Source organism: Corythoichthys intestinalis, chromosome 5, assembly GCF_030265065.1.
Source record: "Corythoichthys intestinalis isolate RoL2023-P3 chromosome 5, ASM3026506v1, whole genome shotgun sequence".
NCBI lineage: Eukaryota > Metazoa > Chordata > Actinopteri > Syngnathiformes > Syngnathidae > Corythoichthys > Corythoichthys intestinalis.
Genome location: NC_080399.1, coordinates 45,554,843 through 45,569,824, shown reverse-complemented (window position 1 = coordinate 45,569,824; position 14,982 = coordinate 45,554,843). Strand labels below are relative to the sequence as shown.

Sequence of the window (14,982 nt, the reverse complement as noted above, 5' to 3'; positions counted from 1 at the left end):
ATTCCTTACATTATCATCTCTCTTCTTCCCCTTCGTCTCTCTCATCTCGTTTGTGTATGCTTTAGGTGCGTTATCTATTGGAGTGGACAGACGAAGATGAGGCGGATGTGTCAGCTGAGGTGTCTCTGTGTCATCCTTTGTGTCAATGTGCAAAATGCGCACCGGCTCACAAGGTAACGATACAAAAAAGTTTTGTTTTTTTTTCCTGTCTCACATTCTATTATTTCATTTCCACCACCCCCAAGATTCTATAATTTCATTTACCAATGTGGATTGACGTCTTAGGATGACTTCAATGTGTTGGCTTATCATTTGTTGGGTTACTTCAGGACAACTGGAAAGTTGGGAAATGCATGACTGCCACAACAGAAAAGAATAAGTTCAATATCAGTTAATTGTTTTTAACCCATAGAAATGGATTAAAAATGAACCAGTAATATGTTTTTCTCGAAACAGCTTTGTCATTAAAAAGTATTATTTCCTATTCCGGGTATTCAGGAAATAGGCATCTCATATGCCATTTACATTTTTAACTTGCATTTTATGAATATTAAGAAAGTGTAAAGTTGGTTTTGCTTGCAAGCTTCCATTAATAGGTCAAAAATGGCCCGCATGCACTTAGCTAGTTAACCCTTTAAGGTCTGGTCCTATTTTGTCTTATTTTGCATGCCTTTGAAGTTGCCTTTATATTTCAAAGAAAGAATTGTTTACGATGGCCTGGTTTGGTCCCTTTTTTTGTGACACCTTGAACTTCATGTCCAAACTGTTGTTTCCTTCACTGACCAATTATAAATCATCATTTTGGGCCCAAAAAGACCAAAAATTCCAAAATCGTTTTGTCAAAATTTTTAATATTGATGTCCAATTGACAACCAAACATGCGTAACGAACCGTTTTGAAACTTTGTAATATTTATTCAACATGTTAGGATGAACATTCAACCAAAAAAACTTAGAATAAATAGTCTTATATTTGACAATTCAACATAAACAACAGGTATAGCCATAGGCGTTTTTTGCCTTTATACATGCTCTAGTCAAAACAGGTTATATACAGCAGACCAAACAGTGAAGAACAGTGAAAAAATATACCATCTAACACAAAAAGTGTTTAGAGGCCATCTCTATATGAGTTTAGGTATTGCGGCCCATCACCTGATGAAAACTATGTACACACAATCAAGCTTCTTGAACACACATTTATATACACAAATTGAGAAGACTGATTGTGGGGAAAAAAATATATATATATAACATTGGGAAAAAAAGTATTTTCAAAAATATTTACAATAAATAAGTTAAAAATTTTTCAGGCATGCCACTCCGAAAAGCAGTTTCGTCCTGGAATTACACAGGGCTACATCACACAGCCCACACTTCCATGGGGTGTCGGTCCTCTTTCCACCCTTCCATTTTCATTTCACTTTACTTTCATTGTCACTATAAATGTACATGAAAAAAAAGTCAGTATTTATGAAAATAATAAAGTATAAAATAAAAATATATACAGAAATAAATAATAATGGAAATCTATATGTATGACAATAGAAAGAATACCATAGCTGAATATGTGCTACATCCCTAATCTTCATATAGAAGGAAGACCACAAATTATACTTTGATCCGATATGCACATTTTATTATTATATACACAAACACACACTTATATTGCATCAAAATTAACTTTGTCTTGCAATATCAAAAGAAACTTTCAAAAGAAACTTTTTCAGCAGCATAAAAAAAAAAAAAAAGTGGGTTGGCTTACCTCTGCTCGTCGATGGCGTCACCCACGTGTTCAAATCCGTCACTATCTTCACTCGAGGACTCTTCCGAAGAAGACGATGATGACGAATTTGGACCATCCTCTTCCTCACGTTGATCAAAAAGCACAATTGCTTGCGCTAAATTTAGTTATCCGTTCATTCTCAAAGTCACACAAAGTCGCTCGCTCGCTCGATTCAAACGGCGGTCGGTCGCCACCTCGCTGCTTCAGAACACTCCTCCCTCTCGTTCGGTGGAACCTCGCACGGCAGTTATATTTATTTAAAAAAAAAAAAAAAAACGCATGTTGTGCTTCCACTGTGACTTCGAAAGGGTTCGTTTGATTTGTGTTTTTTTCATGGAGCTTCCGTTTTGAAAAAGGACAAGAAATGATGGAAATATAGACATAAACAAATTATCCATGCAGCGTTTTAATGTTTTTTTGAGAGGAGAATAAAACTATAAAACTTAAATGACAATATCTCACGTTTTAGTTGGTCGATTGACTTCAAATAACAACGAGAGTAAACCGCAACTTCCGCACTTTAAAACGAGACCAACCAACGGCATGTGGGTGACGTAATTAAAACGCGAGGGCGCTTCAAAGACGACGTGCGCTGAGGATGCGCCGGCGCGTCCTTCGACTCTCAAGGGTTAAAAAAAAAAAACTTTTGATAAATAATAACAGTCATGAAAGACAAACATAATAATTGTAAAATTATATGATAATCCTTACTTGTATCAGTACTTTCTTTTTAATAGAATCTTTCTGAGAGGTGACATTTCTGGTATACCTACTGTATGTGTTAGCAGTTATTTTTGGCAGCCCTTTTAATTTTCGTCCTAATCTTTTGGATGATAATACTAATTAGTTATTATGCTGTATATTATACTTATTATCGTGTTTTAGTCATCTCAAAAGGTGTTTGTCTTCGTCTCTTATATGTTGATGAAAACTAAAGACTATTTTCTTCTAGTTTTGGTTAACGTTTACAATAAAATTTTCCGTCTAGAAAATTTAAAATAATTACTCAAAAATGAATAAATGAATAAAGTTTTTTAACTATTTCAAGTAAACATTAACATTAACAGACGAGTGCGTATTGTAACAAGGACAACGCCAACTTGGTGATGATACATGTTCAGCAGGAAAACAGTACATTATTTTCAATTAATTATACTCACCTGGATCCCACAAACTGTATGAAAAAAAAAAAAATAAATTGCCCGAGAGTTAACCGTTAACATTAGCTCACCGTTAACATTTGCCAGTGTTCTCACTATAATCTGATTACCTTCTTTCAGTAACGAGTAATCTAACGCATTCATTTTTCCAAACCAGTAATCTGATTAAAGTTAGTTTCCTTAGTGTCTGTGCGTTACTATTTTGTTATTGCCTTATAATGTATGTAGAATGAAGAATATTATAGTCATGTACGAAGAGCATTTTGATACAAAATGTAAGAAAGTTCGCACTACGTGTTCGTCTCCATGGTAACCGTTCAGTTACTTCCTGTTTGGTCTCGAGTCACATGCGCTAAGTGTTTTTGGGACTGAGAAAGTCGTGTGCCAGCGCGGATGAACATTCGAGCCAAGTACAGCCACTTGTGAGATGTGCGAAGAAATGGTCGTCAATGTGCGTCCATAAATGAACGTGAGCATTTTTCCTCCATTCTGGAGGGTTCCAGCAATAGGTTGGAGCTGCTCCACGCATGGCCGTTTTGTAGCTTTGCCGTTGGCAGGTAGTCATCGGTGAGTATTGTTTACATCATATTCGTGTTGCACATTCATGCAGTGAGGTGACGTGTTTATTTAGCATCTTTGGGATGTGTTGTATGTCCGATTGAGTGTATAGTGCTTAGTTGCCGCCACATTTTGTGGCCAAATTGACGGCATGTGTGTACGGCTTACTTCCAGGTTGTGCGCGTGCATCCGCACCCGCCCCAACCTTTGTGTTTATCGCACTGTGAAATTCATTTGTGAGTTGTTGATTATTGTGCAGTCAATTTGCATTGTTTTACATTGCTACTAATATGCTGTTAACCATAAACCCTATCCCGAAATTCAGAATTTTTGACATTAGGCCTAATCTTCGAATTAGTGGGATTTGATTAGTCGGTGGAGTCGATTTCAACAAATTCCATGCAGTTTGTCACTTGTTTGTTAGTTTCAGAGTCAATGGTGGTTGAAATCAACTCCATCGACTAATTAAACCTTTGCTAACACGAAGATTACCGTATTTTTCTGACTATAAGTCACAGTTTTTTTTTCATAGTTTTGCTGCGGGTCCGATTTATACTCTGGAGCAATTCATGTGTGAAATTATTAACACATTATTATATCATTTCATGTGTTATTTTGGTGTTTTGGAAATACTGATGGTTTGGTAAACTTGTTAGCATGTTCTTTATGCTATAGTTATCTGAATAACTCTTAATAGCTATGTTACGTAAATATACCGGCCACGTTCGCATTTCGTTGCGTTGTTCATGCATCATGTAACATTATCATCCTATACACTTATTTAGCATGTTGTTCTCTATTGTATTTTTATTATAAATTGCCTTTCAAGATGACATATCTGCTCTATGTGTTAGATTTTATCAAGTAATTTCCCCCCAAGATGCAACTTATATGGGGTTTTTTTTGCTCTTCATTGCGCATTTTTGGGCTGGTGAGACTTACACTCAGGTGCGACTTATAGTCCAAAATACGGTAAGCCTTAACTGAAAAATTCTGATCTTCCCCTTTGAATTCAATTATCAGAAAGTCAATTACATGCGATGAGGTATTTTTGTTGTCATTCTTATGTAGAAGCGGCAAAGGGAGAAAATTTGTTAAAAAGTAACCAATAAATTACTTTTAAAGTAGGTTAGTTACTTTGATAATAAATCAGTAAAGTATCTAAATTTCTTTTTGAGGTGTAATCATTAATTAAATTACTTTTTCAAGTAATCTGTGACAAACCTGATGCTAACACGACCGCAAAGGCTATGTCACGAGTTACATTTAGTGTGTGATGGTCACTCAGCACAGACCTTTAAAGACCGTTGCCTATTCTCTCTGGCCAAGATAAAAAAACAAATCTTACCGTGTGTACAAACCTTGAGACAACACTGGTGAGTTGGGGGGCGCAGCGCAGTATGTCACATGAATTACACAACCAGACACTGCAATGATGCAGGCTAACTACACATTAATGTCCCACATTGTGAACATGTGACAAAAACTGTTGTGCATTTTCGTCTCGTTCTCATCTCGTGAAACTGTTATACGTCTCTTTCTGTTCTAGTCTCCCAAAACGCGTTTTCAGCTCGTTATCGTCTCATCATTGTCATTTAAATAAATTGTTCGTTGACACAATATTTTTGTTGTAGTCATCGTTGACGAAACAACACTGGTATGTAGTCATTTGTCCACAGTTAAGTTATTCCTGCCACATTTGAGTAGAATCAAAGGTTCTCATTAGATTCCATACCAAATCCATGTTCAACGGAAGTATGAAGGCAATGACAGCAGGTTGCAAAAAAAATGTCCAAAAAAAAGGCAAATAGCCTATTTATTACCGAAAAAAATCAGAAAGTCCAAAAGTACCTAATTAGAGAGAAAATGATAACATAGGCTAGGTCTAACAAAAACATAACTGAACTAATGTGTTTAGTTGTCACCAGGCAGGACCCACTGGTCATCATCAGGTTGGCCGGCCAGTCTTATACAGTGCCTTGCAAAAGTATTCGGCCCCCTTGAACCTTGCAACCTTTCGCCACATTTCAGGCTTCAAACATGAAGATATAAAATTTAAATTTTTTGTCAAGAATCAACAACAAGTGGGACACAATCGTGAAGTGGAACAAAATTTATTGGATAATTTAAACTTTTTTAACAAATAAAAAACTGAAAAGTGGGGCGTGCAATATTATTCGGCCCCCTTGCGTTAATACTTTGTAGTGCCACCTTTTGCTCCAATTACAGCTGCAAGTCGCTTGGGGTATGTTTCTATCAGTTTTGCACATCGAGAGACTGACATTCTTGCCCATTCTTCCTTGCAAAACAGCTCGAGCTCAGTGAGGTTGGATGGAGAGTGTTTGTGAACAGCAGTCTTCAGCTCTTTCCACAGATTCTCGATTGGATTCAGGTCTGGACTTTGACTTGGCCATTCTAACACCTGGATACGTTTATTTTTGAACCATTCCATTGTAGATTTGGCTTTATGTTTTGGATCATTGTCCTGTTGGAAGATAAATCTCCGTCCCAGTCTCAGGTCTTGTGCAGATACCAACAGGTTTTCTTCCAGAATGTTCCTGTATTTGGCTGCATCCATCTTCCCGTCAATTTTAACCATCTTCCCTGTCCCTGCTGAAGAAAAGCAGGCCCAAACCATGATGCTGCCACCACCATGTTTGACAGTGGGGATGGTGTGTTCAGGGTGATGAGCTGTGTTGCTTTTACGCCAAACATATCGTTTTGCATTGTGGCCAAAAAGTTCCATTTTGGTTTCATCTGACCAGAGCACCTTCTTCCACATGTTTGGTGTGTCTCCCAGGTGGCTTGTGGCAAACTTTAAACGAGACTTTTTATGGATATCTTTGAGAAATGGCTTTCTTCTTGCCACTCTTCCATAAAGGCCAGATTTGTGCAGTGTATGACTGATTGTTGTCCTATGGACAGACTCTCCCACCTCAGCTGTAGATCTCTGCAGTTAATCCAGAGTGATCATGGGCCTCTTGGCTGCATCTCTGATCAGTTTTCTCCTTGTTTGAGAAGAAAGTTTGGAAGGACGGCCGGGTCTTGGTAGATTTGCAGTGGTCTGATGCGCCTTCCATTTCAATATAATGGCTTGCACAGTGCTCCTTGAGACGTTTAAAGCTTGGGAAATCTTTTTGTATCCAAATCCGGCTTTAAACTTCTCCACAACAGTATCTCGGACCTGCCTGGTGTGTTCCTTGGTTTTCATAATGCTCTCTGCACTTTAAACAGAACCCTGAGACCATCACAGAGCGGGTGCATTTATACGGAGACTTGATTACACACATTTGGATTCTATTTATCATCATCGGTCATTTAGGACAACATTGGATCATTCAGAGATCCTCACTGAACTTCTGGAGTGAGTTTGCTGCACTTAAAGTAAAGGGGCCGAATAATATTGCACGCCCCACTTTTCAGTTTTTTATTTGTTAAAAAAGTTTAAATTATCCAATAAATGTTGTTCCACTTCACAATTGTGTCCCACTTGTTGTTGATTCTTGACAAAAAAATTAAATTTCATATCTTTATGTTTGAAGCCTGAAATGTGGCGAAAGGTTGCAAGATTCAAGGGGGCCGAATACTTTTGCAAGGCACTGTATACCAGGCTGATGATCATTAGGCTCAGTTGGGTGATGTGGTAGGGGAAAATGAGGGCGAATGACAACAAAAAGAAAAAACTAAGGCCTTGTGCCGTAACAGTCATTTTTGACCCGCTTATGCAAGAGTGTGGGATCCCGTCCCTTGTCCATCGAAGGGTAGTGTGGCCAAATTCATGTTATCTGCTCATGAGGTCTGCTCGTTCTTCCCAACGCCAAATGCATGTCACCCGCTTTTAAACCGGGGACAATTTGCAGGAACAAGCAACAAATGTGCTGGTGTTTAAAGGGAATGCAAATAAGCCTGCTTACTGGTGCGAAGGATTTGGCAATGTTCATGCCGATTGGCAGCAAATCCTGTCCTCTTTCCAAAACACATGTTTGTGCCTGTCCATGAGACTACCAAAACCTGTAAACCCGGTTTAAAATGCCCCTTCACCCGGCGCAGACTCAAGTTGGTTTTGATTTTTTTGGTGTATGTACGAAAGTAAGACTCTTGGTGTGAAACGTTTGAGAACATAATCCATAGCGATGAAACTTTGCAATATACTGGCAGGCTTAACAAGTAAATACACTAGTATAGTAGTCAGAATTACACAGGTAAGCCGCTTCCTAGCTGAACGCATGACAAAATTACTTGAGGAATAATCACACCAGTAATTAAATAGAATAGTTAAATAATTAAAGTTGTGTTTTTTAAAATATCAAAAGAGAAAAAATATTCATTTTTTTCCCTTGCTCTGCAGATATTTCAAGTGGGACCGCATATATCTATTTTTTTTTTTTTCACAGGTGAGTGCAGTCCCGTGTGGTGCATTGTGTGTGAAGAGCGCCAACGCAGATGGCGTCACCCCCCTCCACGTGTCGTGCACGTACGGTCATGCCGAGCTGACGTCGCTCTTTGTCCGCCACGGTGCCGATGTCAATGCGCGTACTGACCACAAGGCCACACCTCTTCACCTGGCCAGCCAGAACAACCACCTGCAGGTGAGCTTGACCTTCTCTCCGGAAGCTCGACGACCGTCGGCACTTGACACATTTGTGCATTCAGGTGGTGACGTTCCTGCTGGAGTGCAACGCCAAGCTCAACAAGAAGGATCGGTATGGCAATACAGCTTTGATCGTGGCCTGTCTCCATGGCAACCTGGATACCGCCGCAACACTCACACAAGTGAGCATCGACGGAGTAGCACAATTTGTGATGCTAGAAAAGCACTTGTGTCAATGCTATGCTTTTGTTTAGAGCGAGGCGCTGGTCAATGTGCGAAACCATCAGGGCAACACGGCGCTGCACTGCGCGGTGCGGGCAGGTCACCACGCGCTAGTGGAGATGTTGCTGAGGGCCGGTGCATCCCCGCACTTAAGGAACAAAAAACACAGGACGCCCCTGGACACGGCATACCAGCTAGGCGGAAAGGTTGTGTGTTAACGTGCCGAGTCCTGAGCAGATGCGGCTAACTATCTCCTTTGTTGTTCAGAACGCGGAGATTGTGCGATCACTACAGAAAGCGTCAGGCCTTTCCCCAGATGACGAACCTATCAAACTTCTGTCAGTACCCAAAGGCGCTCTGGGTAAATGTCTCAACTGCGAAATGACAAACTTGTCAATTCGCCTACTTGCTTCCTTGCTGTTTTTCTTAATTTGTCTGTTGATTATTTTTTGATTATTTGATAAATTGGTTTTAAAACATGTTTTAAATTCCATTCTTTTATTCATAAACTGGACATTAGTTCAAATGAACATGTTTCAAGGTAAAGCCAGATGTTTGCAAATCTCTTATTTTGACAGTTGACAGGGATGACTGGGGTCAGAGAAAATTTCCGATTAATCTATCAACTGGCTAGTTCGAATAATAAAGTCATCGGATTAGGAACATTAAATGCGTTGCAGAATCAGTTTTAGGAGATGCACTTTCAAAACAGCATTAAATGCGAATACAAAATAAAATTCCCGAGTGTTTCTTCAAATTATGCAGAATTGCACCTTCATTTAAATATACATTAAAATTCCCGATCTTAGCGTCAAACGGTATACAAAAATAAATAAATGAGGATCTAAGTACAACAAAAGAACAATTGGCTAACTCTTATCGCAAACGTCCGCAAGCTTAAATGCTATGAAAAGCAAACATTTTTTTTCTTTTTATAATGCTCTTAAATCATTCAAACACATATTCCCTCAAATAACTGCTAAATATACCTATAAACTAAATTACAAATGCATAAAAAAAACATATTAGCCCAAACAGAACCTTACTTTATGTTGGTTTTAACAGGGAGCAGCTGTATTCAGCCATGTTAAATGAGTTATATCATATTCACTGTTGCCACTAGAGGGCAGTGTATCCACCAAAATGAATAAAACAAAATGCAAACACTTTCAGAACAAACAAAGCCACTCTAATTACATGAATCCTCGAAGCAGCAATAATCAAATAACTCGAGGAAATCGATTAATCATTGCAGCACTAAATAAGACAATTTGAAGTTAACCCTTTATAGGGCACGTGACTGTTTTTGGTCATTTAAAACACACTTAAACTCATAAAGATGTGACGTCCCCATTTGCGGACATCACATTTTGAGTTATATTGGCCACAATATCAACATTTGGTATACAAATGTGGCCGACATGACTCAAAATGTGATGTCCCCATACAGTGCGGAGTTTTGGAGTTTTGTATAAAATCATAATGATTTTTTAAAAATTCCATTCTCTTTTGTGGTTTTTCATTGCAAGCAAAATAAATGAAGTTATTACTACCAAAGCATTTGTGATTGCAATCATTTTCTGGGAGAAATTGAGCATTATCTGACAGAATTGCAGGGGTGCCAATACTTTTGGCCAGCACTGTATGTGAATGCCAGGTCTCAATTATAGTTATTTTGACTTTTTAAGTTATTAATCATTATTCTGTTATTTTATATGATTGTTTTTAATTTAATTTAATTTTAAATTATAAATGCAATATGCAGAACAACTTAAATACAATGGTTACTGACCCAAATAGCACCGTAGTTTTTTAAAATTATTGGATTAAAATGAGTGTCTTATAAAGGGTAAAAACAATGTCTGAAAAATGGTTAAGGTGCAGCGGTGTATTGTTCTTTTTTTTTTTTTGTAAATTGAGGTGATTTTTAAAAAATGAAAACATTTTTGTTTCTGTCATTCTTTATCTCCGTCTCTGTCTGGCTACAGCACACTCCTTTGTTCAGCGTCTGAGGCTCAACGATCCCGCGCGACACAAATTGGCCGCCAGCAGGTTGTCCGTCCATCTTTAACTTACCTTTTCTCATTCTTTTAGTCAGTGAGAGGGTTGAGTGTCTCGATTTGCTTTTTTTTTTCAGGATTCAGCAAATGAAGAAAACTTCCTGCAGTCCAACTCGGCGCTCAGCTTCACCAGAGCAGGTTAGTCTCTTCTTCTTGATGAAACGCACGAATGGACAAACGACATATGAATGGCCAGTCAAGGCACATTAGGGTGCTTTTTAACATGGTATCGTTTGATTAATGGACTGCTTAGTACTCAATACATCCAAGTCCAAATTTTGCTCTAGAGATGAAGAGACCAGTGTAGTTTTTGACAGCCATTTTAATTTTTGTCTTAGTCTTAATCTTTTGGACGAAAATACTTGTTAGTCTTAGTCATATATTAGTCATTTCAAAATGTGTTCGTCTTCGTCTAGTTTTAGTTAAAGTGATCCTCTAACTTAAATACATGTAGGCTCTGATAAACCACAATTGTTCTCTTGTACTAAAATATGTTGTTAGAGACACATAAAATGTTAAACCAATGGCAATACTTTATAATATTTAGTACATATTTTGACCGTTAGTTGGCGCCATGGTTTGCCGGCTCGCAGTGATGACGTCATTGGTATCTTTCGTGTTCAACAATTGCTTATTGCTGCCTAAACTCGCGAAGTAAAATGCCACGATGTGCTGCTTTTGGATGCAATTTCCAGTCAAATGGAAACAAGTGGAGTGAAGTGAGTGGTCAAGGTGGAATTATTATTTTTAGTGATTAAATGTGCATAATTTGGAAGCTTCTCCCCCTTTTTGGTCCCTGTATGCACGTATCCTACCAACCACGCATTACAACTGGCGCCCGAACATTTTTCCTGGATCATCAGTCAAGTGAGGGATCCGTCTATTTTCTGGATCCGACGGTCCCACCGCGTCTGCAATATTGGTTTTGGATCTGTCCATTTTTTTGATTCGTCGGTCCCACAGCGGCTTTTCGGATCAGTTTATTTTGTTGAATCGACAGCCTGATCGTGGCTGCAACATTGCCATGGAATCGCTCTAATTCCTGGATCTTCGAGTGAGTAAAAAACGCAGATTTGGATTACTATTGCTATCTTTTTTGTTGACTATTCTTCGTGTGAGTTTTCCCCAAATCATACTAAATAATTAAAGCACTATGGCACGCTACAGTGACGACAGTGACTCTGACGTGGACCTTACAACAATGTTGGAGTTCGTCAGGGAACGTGTTTTTGCGTACCGCTGAGCTCTCGAGTGAAGAGGGGTCAAGGTGGAAATATTATTTATTGTGAATAAATGTGCATAAGAGGAAGCTTCTCCCCTTTTTGGTACTTTTATACACGTATCTACCTACCACGCGTTACAATGTACAGTACAAGACACGGATTACACAAGGTGTGCTCTTTGGCCTGTACTGTATGTAAAGCACATGACAGCTCTGGATGCTAACAATCTACATAATTATATTGGGATAAGTTTGAAAACGCAATATGCTTACCTTGAATATCTGCTAATAAAACCGGAGTTTCCAACAGCATACACTCTCGCTCCCAACCGGTGTTCCCAACAGCATAAGCTCTCTCTCGCTCTGTTGTCATTGAGACTTTTGCCCAACTTTTGTCTTATCAGGTATTTGCTGCACGCATTTTTCTCTGAAGCTCGTCTTGTGAACGACCGACAGTTCTGTCCTGCTCCTCACTTTTCAGATTTGGTTCAAATAGGAAGGGTAGAACCGACGTCATGTTGGGAAAGCTAACGAGTGACACACTGGAATTTCGGCAACGGGCCCGGTGACGTCATGCACTGCGACGTAACAAGAATGGCGACCTATCACTTAAAACAATTTTACAAACTTTATTAAAACAAAAACATTAAGAGGGGTTTTAATATCAAATGATTATAACTCATACTAATATTTATCTTTTAGGAATTACTTGTCTTAAAAATAGAGAATCCCTTTAACGAAAACTCAAATTTCATCTAGTTTACGTCAAAAATTCTTAATATGTTTTCGTCTATAAACTTCAAAAGTTTTAGTCCATGAATAAATAAATAAAAGGTTTCCAACAATTTCGAATGAACATGACAGAGCACAACTGTAGAGTCTACAAGGACATCACCATTTTCATGATGATAATACACACTCGACAGGAAAAAGCACATTATTTGCAATTAATTATTGTAATTTTCGGACTATAGGGCGCACCTGACTATAAGCCGCCACCAACCAAATTTGACAGCAAAACGGCATTTGTTCATAAGTAAGCCGCACCGAACTATAAGCCGCAGCTGTCCTCACTGTATTATGAGATGTTTACACCAAAAGAGAAGATGAAACGAGTAACACTTTATTTGACAGCAGCATCATAAGACTGTCATAAGACCAAATGAACCACCATGAAGCTTTGAACCAATTGACTGCAAAGCTTCATTGCTTCAACAAGCTTCATTTGGCCATCACCGCTCCCTTGGGGGAGACAGTCAACCTCTGCTGCCACCTGCTGTCAACACTGTTGTCGTTCAACATGTAAATAACAATCAAAATTCATGTTCTATGCAAATTTTTTCCTCAGTTACTGTTCACGTTGTTTTAGTAATTGCTAGTTATGACATTTGGTAACACTTCATTTGACAGTGGCGCCATAAGACTGTCATAAGACCATCATAATTATGACATGACACTGCCATGAGCAAAAATGGCTGCTCATGACAGATGTCATTTTGTGTCATCTGGTAAATTATCTCCCTTTTGAATGAATGTAAAAGATCTGAGATTGACATAAATGGAGTTAGTGACATAATTTGCCGAATGACACTTAATGACATCTGTCCTAAGCATTCATTATTCCCCGCGATAGTGTTATATCATAATTATGACGGTCTTCTGGCAGTCTTATGACCCTGCTGTCAAATAACGTGTTACCTATTAACTAGGGGTGCCAAACGATTAAAATCTTTAATCGAGTTAATTACAGCTTAAAAATTCATTAATCGTAATTAATCGCAATTCAAACCATCTATAAAATATGCCATATTTTTCTGTAAATTATTGTTGGAATGGAAAGATGAGACACAAGATGGATATATACATTCAACATACGGTACATAAGTACTGTATTTCTTTATCATAACAATAAATCAACAAGATGGCATTACCATTATTAACATTCTGTTAAAGCGATCCATGGATAGAAAGACTTGTAGTTCTTAAAAGATAAATGTTAGTACAAGTTATAGAAATTTTATATTAAAACCCCTCTTAATGTTTTCGTTTTAATAAAATTTGTAAAATTTTCAATCAAAAAATAAACTAGTAGCCCGCCATTGTTGATGCCACTAATTACTTACACAATGCTCATGGGTGCTGAAGCCTATCAAATCAGTTGCACCCAAGCGCCAGCAGAGGGCGACAAAACTCTGAAAACACAACAAGTACACATTTCACTGTGCTGTCATTTTAATGTTTGAGCGGGGCATGTGCGTTAATTGCGTGAAATATTTTAACGTGATTAATTTAGAAAATTAATTACCGCCAGTTAGCGCGATAATTTTTGACAGCCCTACTATTAACCCAAATAAATGGTCAAATAAGCCACACTGGAGTGACTGAACTATAAGCAGCAGTATTCAAAATGAGGGGAAAAAGTAGCAGCTGGTTGTCCGAAAACTACGGTAAACTCACCTGGATGCCACAAACTGTATGTAAAATGTTTTCCAAGAGTTTAAGAAGACACCGAGTCACCACGCTAAATGCTAACGCAAACGCTATGCTATGCTAATGCTAAAACTTTACAAAGTTTAGTGTGTGATGATCACTCAGCACAGACCTTTAAAGGCTAAGGTAACATGGCATAGCCAAGAAAAGACAACAAGACTTACCAAGAAGCACCTGACACGTTTCACAAAAGGAGCCTGGAATGAGCACAGGCTTAGTAAGCGTGGGTGTGAAGTAGGGAGCGTTTTTTTGTTTGTTTGTTTTTTTTGGGGGGGGGGGGCAGCACGTCAAATGAGTGATACGGCCAAACACTGCTAAATGCGTGTTAACTACACATACAATAAGAAAATATCACACATTGCCAGACCCGACGGCATGGGCGGGCATTAGGGGGCCGGGCCCGCCCTGAGAGACTGCTGTGCCCGCCCTAGCTCGATTAGACTGTACTGTGTAATTTTATTTTATTTTTTTAATCTTCCACAAAAACACACACACAGAGAGGACGAACCCTCTATTCCAGTGTTTTTCAACCGATTCTGCCGCCTCCATGAGAGATAGTCAGGTGTGCCGCGAGAAATTATCCAATGTCGCTTTTTTTTTTTTTTTTTTTTTTTTTGACATCGTCGGGCAAGGAAGGAGTAGGCAAAAAGTTTTCGGTTGTGTGCAGATAAGCGAGGCATAGCTCGTATTGCGTTCAAGAACTGCTTGGATTTCTAGCCATCAGCCACCTTGCTCGCCGCAACAATTAGGACCCCAACACGTCTACTGTTCATCATTTGACTCGTCAAGTGTCAATATACACAAAAGTGTCCTTCCCATTTTATCCATTTGTGACAGCCGTCAATCCTCCCTCTGTGTTTTATTCCAACACATTATCGAGGACAGCAAGGTGGG

The 14,982-nt window shown here is 38.7% G+C and overlaps 1 protein-coding gene across 5 annotated transcripts in view; it reads left to right on the top strand.

Annotated features, from left to right (window-relative positions):
* Window positions 1-14,982, top strand: part of ankrd27 (ankyrin repeat domain 27 (VPS9 domain)) — a 75,373-nt gene that overhangs the window by 58,128 nt on the left and 2,263 nt on the right. For all 5 annotated transcript variants that reach the window (XM_057836160.1, XM_057836155.1, XM_057836157.1 and 2 more), the window contains 7 exons: window positions 66-173; window positions 7,898-8,092; window positions 8,157-8,276; window positions 8,349-8,522; window positions 8,584-8,677; window positions 10,305-10,368; window positions 10,454-10,514. In XM_057836160.1, the coding sequence (XP_057692143.1) occupies window positions 66-173; window positions 7,898-8,092; window positions 8,157-8,276; window positions 8,349-8,522; window positions 8,584-8,677; window positions 10,305-10,368; window positions 10,454-10,514 (816 nt within the window). The remainder of the gene's footprint in view (window positions 1-65; window positions 174-7,897; window positions 8,093-8,156; window positions 8,277-8,348; window positions 8,523-8,583; window positions 8,678-10,304; window positions 10,369-10,453; window positions 10,515-14,982) is intronic.